Source organism: Ranitomeya variabilis, chromosome 3, assembly GCF_051348905.1.
Source record: "Ranitomeya variabilis isolate aRanVar5 chromosome 3, aRanVar5.hap1, whole genome shotgun sequence".
In the NCBI taxonomy this organism is placed as follows: domain Eukaryota; kingdom Metazoa; phylum Chordata; class Amphibia; order Anura; family Dendrobatidae; genus Ranitomeya; species Ranitomeya variabilis.
Window position 1 is genome coordinate 444774669 of NC_135234.1, and position 11669 is coordinate 444786337.

The window sequence follows — 11669 nt, forward strand, 5'->3', positions numbered from 1 at the left end:
ACATTGGAGCCTTCAAAAGGCTAGAGAATTGTAATTCAACATGGCCTATCCTTCACTCCGACTTTAATCTTAAGTGTATCGTAAACATGAAGGACATACTGTATGTTTATACTTATTTTCCATTGCTCATATAGCGACAACATATTCCATAGCATTTTATTGACAATGTTGGTCACTTTTTTTTAAACTACTGACATTGTAACTATTACCGCAATTACTGATAGGACATATTCTTAGTGTTAGTGATGAGATTTTTATGCTGATTTTTTTTCTAAACGCAGTAAATCCGCTAATTTTACCCATTTAAAGAAAGTTATGATTTCATGAAAATTCACACCCAAGGTGCGGAACTGTGCGTTTTTCCCCCTATAGGATTCCATGGGGAGCCTGAAAAACATGTAAGAATGCAATTGTATCATTAAGTACTTAAATCAGAATTTCTGCACGGAAAAAAAAAAAAAGGTCTGCACCAAAAATTCATAAAAAAAGGTGCATAAAAATGCAATAACTAGAGCAGCCAAATGTCTTTATTGTTGCGGACACCTACGGAAAGCATGCAGAAAAAGAATGAGTGTTTCTGCAGGTGATAACATGACCATAGGATAAGGTTTCCATTTAGAGCAGGGGGTCTATCTTCCATTTGTGTACATTCCAGTAAAATGTCAAGTTTTTACCCATCCCACAGTATTCATTAGTGCTGAGAAAACAGTACCAGACACCAGTCTTTCTATGTAGACCCAACCACTGTATTCATTTCCGGAATCTCAATTTTCGCCTGAACCCCAAAATAAACTTTGAAAAGAGCTAATCTGATCCAAGACACATTTCTGCTGTTGATCTCAGCCCTCCTGAACTAAAGCATATGTAAGTATGGGAAATCAGGAACACGCTGTGTGTTACTTGGCTCAGCAGTCAATACATACGACATATCAATGGAATTGATCACTATAAACACTGGCGGAAAATAATAGCTATTTTCCTACATCAAGTATTCAGTTTTACTACCCTTTAGCTCAACTCAATTTATATCAATGGCTTGCTCATACAATCTGTGGAATGAGCCAGAAATTCATTTTAAGAGAAAAAAATAAAAAATCAGCTTTTGAAACAAGCCCCAGATGTGTAAAACTTGGCTTGTTTTACAGTAGAGAGAAATAGCCCAATGCTGATGAAAGGATTTCTGCTGCAATTTTTTTGTAACTCAGAAAGTCCAGTATTTCAACTGGTTAACAGTGCACGTTATCCCATTTTGTTTAAGAGTCATCATTTATGAAAGCAAACTGGCAACAAACAGGACCAGACGTAGTGTGAGAACCATAAGCGGATTCACATGCTCTATATAACAGGCCAAGAATCCTACTGAGCGCCTGCACTAAAATCAACACAGGTATTAATGACGGTATTAGGACAGGATAGCAGTGCATACAGCCAATGGCTACAGTTTTTTAACCAAGGTTGAACAAAACATCAGGATCTGTCGTAGAGCTTATGTCTATAGAACTTCCAGAATGTTAGCGAGTTGTAGCCAGCCAACAGTAAGGGAGGAACAAGGACGAGGACAATAAGGGAGGACGAGGAAGAGGAGTAACAAGGACAATAAGGGAGGACGTGGAGTTGGAACAAGGATGAGGACAATAAAGGAGGACAATAAGGGAGGACGAGGAGTTGGAACAAGGAAAAGGAGGAGGTCGACGACGACAAGCACAAAAAGCCTGGGGCCAGAGTGGATACTTGATAATCGGGGCATTTGGTATAATTGAACCATATTATTGATAAAACTCATATTAAAGCCTACTTATGCAGATTTTTGGGCTGGACAACCCCTTTAACACTGGGGAAACTGCCTAAGGTTAGCTACCTGACTTAGCCGAAGACAGATTATTGAATACATAAAATCCATAAAAATTAGGGTCACGCCAATTGTATCTCAATACTGATAGTTAGACAAATAAATATGGGAGAAATTCAGATTTTTTCTTTGCATTTTCTGTTGCTGTTTGCACACCTATAATACAAGGTTGTGCTGAACACAAAAAACAGAGACACACTGATATTTCAAGGATTTGCAGTAATAAACAATTCTATCATAAACTACTTAAATTTTAATAAGAAGGACGTCCAGAAACATTAAAAATATTTCTAATATAGCCATGAATGCATGACTGATTCAATGATTGAGCTCATAGTCCTGAAAACTATCTGTGAATTGAACATGGTTCCAACTTATCTGAACAAATAGTATACACTGGGGATGTGCAAATATTGTATATACAGTATGGGCTTGAGTGGTCGGACCTACATGGTTTTACTTATGTTTTCATTTATATTGTGTGCTAATAACGTTTTTTTTCTATTATGTGATTATACTACTTGTGTGCATATCATACCGCAGTGCTGTCTTTCTCGTTTACAAGAGTTATCAAGAGTCACTCATCTCATTGGTCCATAAAACTTTTGAAAAATATGGATTCCTTTGTCGCTTCATGTTTGATTCTTCTTAAATCTTTGGCAGCTAACATGAGCCTTTATTTTCTCACAGGCTTTTTTCCCGTCGTGTTGTCCATTTGCAACAAAACTTTAGATGGTTCTTTGACCACACCTCAAAATATTAGCAATTTCGAGAGTGGTGCATCCCTCAGTAAGACTTTTTAAAAGGGACTTTGAACACTCATTTTGTGCTGGCAACGTACAGGTGCTTTGTGCACCGTGGCTTGGTTTTCCCCTCAATCTTTCCCCCCTCTCCAGCTCTCCCGTCACAGAGCCACAAAATGGAGTAGGTAGATGGAGACCAAGTCAGTGGGAAGGTGCACTTAAATGTTTGTCCACACCATGGTGCAACAAGGGCAGGTACTTGGTTTGAACAGTTATTCTGTGTTCTTTTAACAATCTTTGACTTTTCGGATTCAGTTAAATCAGATTTGGTCTATTTTGTCTTAGGAAAACAAGCTTGATAAAGGCTGTTGTATAATTGGCCACAACCTCCCTCATTGCACATTTCTCTCTTATGCATGTGACATCTCTAAACTTCCCCTCCAAACTACTTGTATTTAGACCATTAGACCCTGTGAATTGCTACCCCTCCCATATTTTAGGAGTAATTCTACTATATATCCACATCTTATTGAACACTAGCCATGATCGTGGTGGTGCTGACTTAATCCCACGGTCAATGCACCATTTTCAATAGACTTGGATTAGTGCTATTTCATAATCTTTATTATACTGTTTTGCTTCCGTTGTGACTTCATTACAGTCCACTTACCTCTGGTATAATTGACTTCCCGGTATTCAATTTTCTCTATTGTGTACACACAGTAACAATGGCAGCATGGCACTCCATTACATAGATCATGTTTATCGCACTGCGCTACCTTATCCTTTGCATTTACTTATACGTACACTTCTTTATGGTTTATTTTCCAGCTCTTTATTATCCATTATTTCTGAAGAAGGTTGGAGTTTATGACCAAACCATAACTTGTTTTTGATTGCATGAAACTGAATAAATGATACCGCATGGTTCATCGGATTTGTGTGCCAAGTTCTTCAGTTTGAAGTCGATCACAATCTGATTGCGTAGGATCAGAGTAAATAGGTTTCAATAAGTAACTGGTTTTTAGTAGGGCTTAATTAATTGGTCGTCCCAATTTATTAATTCCCATAAACCTACCAAGAATAAGGAATTTAAACTCTAGAAATCCTGTTTACATCTTCTTACTGTATTTTATGACTTGCACGTTCATTCTTAAGAAGTATATAGATGTGCAGCTGAGATTTAGCACAAGCGATTAGTTCTTATACATGAGAAAAGAAATACCAACCTACGCAACAAGCTTAGCTCTGCTATATCTGCACATAACTTTTACAGACCCCGACATGATGAATGAAATCATTGATCAGCTGATCTCATACTCCGTGTAATCAGATTACTGGGTGTTAATGAGATTTACAGCGTACACCTCCCTGGCTGGCTGACACCGTCACTGACAAGTACGCTGGGTGGCCATGCCGCTGGCCTTGTCCTGCGCACCATATGGAATGCCGTCCTGCCTGTTACTGAATATATACATGTGAGCTGCCGCCAGTCACCTCTGACGCAGGGTGTTTAGGTCTCAATATTTAGGCAAATCATTGCAATATAATCTGCCAGCAGCCTCCTGTAATTATTAAAAACGGGTATAATTACTTCCTCAACCGTCTGGGTCTTAGCACAAGCTCACATGGGATGATAGGAGATATATGCAGGAGTGTCACAGGTGATTAAAACATTCCGGAGACATTCCGCACACACTTAGAAGACATTCCTTTCCTGTGATGCATGTTCCCTTCCTACCTGCTCAAATGTATAGCGTTTCTACAAGCGCATTTTGCAAAACCTAATGTGTAGACTTTTATTTTATATAATACATACCACCAATATATTACCGTATTTTTCGGATTAAAAATGCACCCCAAATTTTCAGAAGGAAAATGGTGGTGTGGGGGGCTCCGCCGGCATTTTGTGAAAGCCCGGAGGCTCCTGCAAATCCATTGTTATAATGTGGTGGCCTCCGGGAAATTCCATCCCAGGCTGGAGCGGCACGTCTCTTTGGCGCTCGAGCCTGGTAAGGGAGTATGATTGTCGCCCTGTAACGTGGCACCAGGACCGCCAGACTCCTGCTGCCGCCACACTATTTGTAAGTATATGCCGACTATAAGATACACCATTTCCCCAAAAAAGTTTTTTTTGGAAAAAAAAGTGCGTCTTATAGTCCGAAAAATACGGTATGTAATGGTAGCTCAACATTGGGGCATCAACTGTGTGAGGTGCTTGTTAACTGGTCAAAATACAGTAGTTTTGAAAAATTGATGTGGTATAGCTCACAAAACATTAGGTGGCTTAAGAACAAAAAGGACTTAAGGGAACCTGTCATCATTTTTCTATCCTACCAGCTAAAAATATCATTTTATTCAGTGTCAGCTATGCATTCCCTAAATACTTATGTAACCCCCTGACTCCCCATGTATCGCCCATAAAAAAACTTTTATATATCTCCAGCGATGTATGCTAATAGGGTCTGTCCTCTCCTCAGCTGCTGCAGGCAGTCCTTGACGTGGATGACACAGATGGCTGAGAGATATCGCGCCCGCGCAGTCAAATGTTTTCTCGCGCAGATTGAAGTTTCCTCTACTACTGGAGCAATGTCTTCCACCAAACCTTTTAAGAGTGATGGCTGACGGGATGTCTTAACTATATAATAATAATAATAATCTTTATTTATATAGCGCCAACATATTCCGCAGCGCTTTACAGTTTAACAGTTTCAAACACAACAGTCATAGGTAACAATGTTAACAATACAGTAATAAAGCAGAATAAAACAAAATACGACGACCCTGCTCGTGAGAGCTTACAATCTACAGTAAAGGTGGGGAGATACAAAGTACAGGTGTGTATTTACAATGATGTATTTACAATGATGGTCCAGCCATCTTCAGGGAGTGGGGGGTAGATGGAGATAGCGAATGGGCTACACACACACACACACACACATAAAATGAGTTTGATTAGGGAACGTGGTAGGCCGCTCTGAACAAATGTGTTTTGAGGGAGCACCTAAAACTATGCAAATTGTGGATGGTTCTAATATCTTGGGGTAGAGCATTCCAGAGCATTGGTGCAGCACGGGAGAAGTCTTGGAATCGGGATATGATGGCAAAAGCCTGTGCTGCAAAGCTTATTAACAAAAGCATCCAAAACAATATGGCCACATCTTTGTTTAAACAGGACGGTAGGTAGCATAGCCATACTTATAATTTATTTACTGACATTCTATCCACAAACAGCTAAGGCCATGTTCACATGTCCAGTAATCATTTGTTAATGAATTACTGTGCTGGATCCGTTGTAACAAACTGATTTCAACTGGCTTTGCTTTTTTCTTTTTTTTTTTTAATTCATTAAACGGATCCCATATTCATCCATTTTTCTTTTTTTTTTTTGAACATTAGCTTTTTTTTTTTGCTTACTGGATCACTTTCATGTGAGAGAAATATGGCAGGCAATTTCACAGATCTGTTTTCCATAGTCTTCGATTTAAATGCAGTTGAAAGCATTTTTTATTAGATGGAAAAAAAACATTTTTTTTTTTTTATAACGGATTGCTGCTGGATCCGTTCTAACGTAACTACCGTAATTACTACACTTTCTATTTACCAATGCCCCATATTGAGCCTAATAAAAGGGGCCCCCAATCACACTACATGCAGCCATACTAAGTGTAGGCTTTAGTGAGGAGACAAGCGTAGGTTACACTGGACATCCCCCAGACAGACGACATCTGTGACGAGAAGAACATATGTATTACCAGTAGACAGATTATGGTAAATACCTCGCAGCCTGCACGGGGAACCTGCATCGCCTAATACACTTCTTCATTAAAATGCTAAGTAATCACATAGACACCTATTCATACACAATAGTACATAGATGAGATACTAGATATCAGAGGTATATTAGCAGCCTTCTCATCCACTTACTGAATTTGCACTGCATTTATAGGAAGTCATGGATTTTTAGGTGTAAAGTCATGGAGTCAATGGTGCCCTAAGGGAATGGGGCAAGGTTAATGTTTTAGAGAGAACCAGGAGCCTTTTGTTTCTGTGGAAACCAATAAAAGCCATAATGTAATGATACCGCTGAGAAGATGAGGTCTATTGTTGGTTTAGGAAATGCCAGTGAAGTATTATTGGACCACAACTATCAAAAAATGTGGAATCTTTTCTATTTTCTACAGATCAGACAATGTCACGTGGATTGGGGATATTCTACTAATGACGAGCTCATTCTTTATAATCACCAATTAATAATCTTTGCATTTATATGATCATTTATCCTTTACATTTCTTACTTTGCTGTCTCTTTGACAAGTGGCCATTTGTGACAGTGAAGTTGAAGCTGAACAATCCACATACTATTTCTATACAATCTCATTCTAGAGTTAAAGGTGTGCCACAAACATAATCAGCTATCCACAGGATGTATGATAAAAGTATCACTGATCATAGAATGGGGGGTCCCAAAGCCCCTTGTGTGACTGGAGCAATGTATGAATTGTATCTCTTACTTAAGAGGAGACATATTGCCAGTAGACATTCTCTGGATCATTCAGAGTCTCCGCAGCCGGACCCTAAACAATCCTACTTTTATATAAATTAAGAATAAATCTTTCTTCAAACTGTTGTGTTTAGTCTGGCCACACTTACAGTTTATCAGTTAATATTGGCAATCTGTTACTAAAATACATTACATATTCAGACATTTACTTCTAATCAGCAAATTCTGAGCCATCTATATATCAATCTTTTAACAATGATAAAATATGAGGTAGTTATAATGGAATTTGTAGAGCGCTAAGCACATGCAGAACATTACCCAACATTTGATATGTGATATCTAAATATCAAGTGATTTATTAGGCTTGATTCATTCCCATGTTTTGGGCAACAAATGCAATCAATTTATTACACTTACTAGAACTATGATATGTGGAGAAGAAGCTTTCTACTCTAGATACCTATAAGAATAGTGTTTCTCCAAGCTTTTTCCCCATAACAATTATATACTGTATATATTATTATAATTCTTAGAAACCATAAACTGGACTAATCAATGAACTAGTTTGATGGTGATCCACCAGTTATTGCTCAATAGGTGCCAGTAGCCAGTTTCTAGGCACACCATCAAGCTACCAAGGATACGGATTTCAGTGAGAAATGACTAAGGACGGTGCAACTGAGCCCGAGCAAAGCGCGAGTGCCAGAGCCAGAGCAAAGCGAGAGTGCCAGAGCCCGAGCAAAGCGCGAGTGCCAGAGCCCGAGCAAAGCGTGAGTGCCAGAGCCCGAGCAAAGCGTGAGTGCCAGAGCCCAATCAAAGCGTGAGTGCCAGAGCCCAAGCAAAGCGCGAGTGCCAGAGCCCAAGCAAAGCGCGAGTGCCAGAGCCCAAGCAAAGCGCGAGTGCCAGAGCCCAAGCAAAGCGCGAGTGCCAGAGCCTGAGCAAAGCACTAGTGCCAGAGCGTCCCAAACACTGATGGGCAGCTCTCTGCCTATTAATGTGCGTAGGCAGAGTTCTTGTCAATGAATGGTTAGGGAATTATCCTAAATATATCAGACTCCTGCCTTAATAGTAGATTCCTCGCTGGCATGTGCTGCATACATTAAGATGGAAATTCTTTAGGACATTCTTTAGAACTATAGGCTAAAGTTCAGACCACCATAAAATCAAGAAATGTCATATTCAAGGGATGATAGAAACATTTAGATTTGTTATTATCTTTATTTTAGTTAAGCTTCTTTCAACTGTTCTGTTTATCAAAATGGTAAAAGCTTAGATGTCACAAGCCTATGGGCACCTGAAAACTTTTTTTTTTAGAAAAATAATCCACGTACAGCTGACATGAGAGAAAAATCGGGTCAGTTTAGCTGAATGAGAACGCAAAGCCGTTACAATGTAACTGTAAATATATATATATTATACACACACATTATTTTAATCTTTTTTCTAACAATACAGCAGCAAAGCCAATCACAATGGAAACGTCACTGATTATGATGGAATGACCTGTCAATAGAAACAACAGTGGAAGCCATTACTACTGCGTCTGCAAAAATAATAGATCTGAAAGTAGACATTTACAGAAAAGCAAAACGGAAACATAAATGTCACCTATTTTATGTGTATGAATAAGTGCAACAATATCAATTTAAGTAGAAGTGTGACCTACATTATTTATACAAGCACCTTGCAAAATAGATGTCCACCTCTTTCCTTGAAATTAACATCAACATGCAATCAATACTGTGCATTGGTTTTATTGCTTGATTTTCAATCCGATAATGACTTGGGAATGTGCACATCTACCCACTTGAATGAGGATATTACAAAAAGGAGAACATATCCAAGGCTAAGAAACACGATTTAGGGCACGTACAATGTAACATTTCTCCACTTGGAAGCTCATCCCATAGCTGGAGAGCAAATGAAGCCTTCAAAACACAATCTGCTATTACAACCTAGTGGTTTATTTTCCCACCTACACCCGTATCCTCTTGGGATGAGGTAGGGCTTTATCAGGGTTTACATGAGGTTGGATTTTTTATGAGCACTTCAGGTTCTTCATAAGCCTACCAACCAAAATTGAATTCATCTGACACACGTAGTCTTCTACTCATGTTCTTGTGGTTCCTCACATGCTAAGGCCATCATATTCCATGCATGGAGAAATGGAAATAGGAATTTTACATCCTAATTTGCAATTGGTATTCATGATCAAAAATTGATGTGTGCATCACCCAGATAACATTTACCTGCCCTTATCCTGCCCATACTAGGCAGGACCAGAAAGCATGTAGCACCAGGATGCTGCACTGGGTCCTGGAAGTATTGGATAATTCTTTGTAGCCCTACTGCCATGCTTGGTGGCCCTCAATGTCTAGATTGCACTGCAATGCTGCAAATCCAATCTTCATTTAGAAGATGATGACACTAATGAAGCAGTGACTGGAAACGATCTCCATGCCCACAGTGTGACTGCTGCTTATAGGACTACCAAAGCCGAGGTTTCCTGTACAGGGCAATGAGCGTCTGCCATAAAATGATCATTACAGGAACCAAAATGATAAATGCAACATGGAAGTATGTTCTGGGAAAAAAAAGGTAGATGTGACCTTGAAGCATCCCAATTGTTGAATGCCTTACTGCTCCACAGATGCAAAGCAAGTGACCTTAGATGACAGTGTGCATGGTATACTGCTGGAAGAGCATTATAGGCAGTGGATCCACTAGAGGGATCAACTAGATCTCTACTGCATATACATTTAATTAGATATCATGCTATATATATATATACACACACACACACACACACACACACACACACACACACACACACACACACACACACACACACACAGTGTGTATACATGGCTGGGCACACATGGGTTGGTGAATGGCACTCATGGCAGTGCCCTCCCGGGGTACCCACACGTCCCCTCTATCATTACAGGGTGCCCCGCATATTACTCGGGTCTTACCTGCCACAGTGTACCTGTCCAGGTAGTTGAGCACGTTGCCCACGCTCAGGATCCCAGCTGCTGCCACCCTGGCACGCCTCATGTTGAGGGGCTTCTCGGGCAGGCTCCCGGGGCTCTCCATCTCTGCGGATTTCCTATCCAGAGGGCTAGTGACCGGATTCATCCTCCCAGAGAGGGTCTCCACACCCCCGTCCTCTGCCCCCGGGATGCAGTCCTGGCTGCTGCCCCCCGTGCCCGCTCCATCACTCTCCAGGCACATCATGAGCTGCTGCCCGGAGCTCCGCCAGTGATTCCGGGCAGCTGAATGGAAGAGCGTCACGTTGCCGTTCCTGGCTCCTCGGCAGTGAATGAGACAAAGCGCCGGTGAGTGAGAGTAGCCCTGCAGGCTTCAGGCTCGCAGCCCCCGGTGAGCGCTGCCGTGGGTGACACTTGACAGCTCGGGCTGGAGCGCGCTCCCCCTCCACTACCCTGCTGTACTGCAGCGAGGTGCGGGCGGGCGGGCGGGGGAGAGGGCACTCTGGGCTAGCTGGCCCCGCCCCCTTTTACACCGTCCTGGAGGAGAGAAATAAGCCGACAGACACCTGATTCTAATGTGCGTCGGTCCAGTAGGCTGCTCTCCTGCGTGATCCACAGCGCCACCTGCTGGTCCATCTGGCATCCCTTAGTTGTTGGCTAATATATTGCTCTTATCAGCAGCTGCGGTGATCAAACTCACCTCCCAGGTACATACATGGTCTACAAGTACATCTAGCCCTAATCTGGAGATCAAACTCACCTCCCAGGTACATACATGGTCTACAAGTACATCTAGCCATAATCTGGGGGTCAAACTCATCTCTCAGGTATATAGATGGTCCACAAGTACAACTAGCCCTAATCTGGGGATCAAACTCATCTCTCTGGTATATACATGGTCAACAAGTACAGCTAGCCCTAATCTGGGGAACAAACTCATCTCTCTGGTATATACATGGTCCACAAGTACAGCTAGCCCTAATCTGGGGGTCAAAATCACCTCCCAGGTATATAGATGGTCCACAAGTACAGCTAGCCCTAATCTGGTGATCAAACTCACCTCGCAGGTATATGCATGGTCCACAAGTACAGCTAGCCCTAATCTGAGGAACAAACTCATCTCTCTGGTATATACATGGTCCACAAGTACAGCTAGCCATAATCTGGTGATAAAACTCACCTCGCAGGTATATACATGGTCCACAAGTACAGCTAGCCCTAATCTGGGGGTCAAAATCACCTCCCAGGTATATAGATGGTCCACAAGTACAGCTAGCCTAATCTGGGGATCAAACTCACCTCTCAGGTATATACATGGTCCACAAGTTGTTATGACCCCAATGGCAGAGGGTCTCAGAAATAAATACTAAGTCTGCAAACACAAAAAACCAGCTCATAGGGCAGTGGTAACTGGGCTGACCGTATATCTAATCCTAGCACCACAAATAGCAGCAGCCGGGGAACGTGCCTACGTTGGTTCTAGACGTCTCGCGCCAGCCGGAGAACTAACTAACCCTAGAAGGGAAAAGATAGACCTTTCTTGCCTCCAGAGAAAAGACCCCAAAAGTTGGATACAAGCCCCC

The 11669-nt window shown here is 41.4% G+C and overlaps 1 protein-coding gene across 3 annotated transcripts in view; it reads right to left on the minus strand.

Moving 5' to 3' along the window:
- Nucleotides 1–10551, minus strand: part of SPNS2 (SPNS lysolipid transporter 2, sphingosine-1-phosphate) — a 144755-nt gene extending 134204 nt beyond the window's left edge. For all 3 annotated transcript variants that reach the window (XR_013223906.1, XM_077296484.1, XM_077296485.1), the window contains exon 1: nt 10072–10551. Coding sequence is in view for 2 of the 3 variants with exons in the window: in XM_077296484.1 (XP_077152599.1) it covers nt 10072–10333 (262 nt within the window). In the remaining variant the exon portion in view is untranslated. The remainder of the gene's footprint in view (nt 1–10071) is intronic.
- Nucleotides 10552–11669: the final 1118 nt, after the last annotated feature.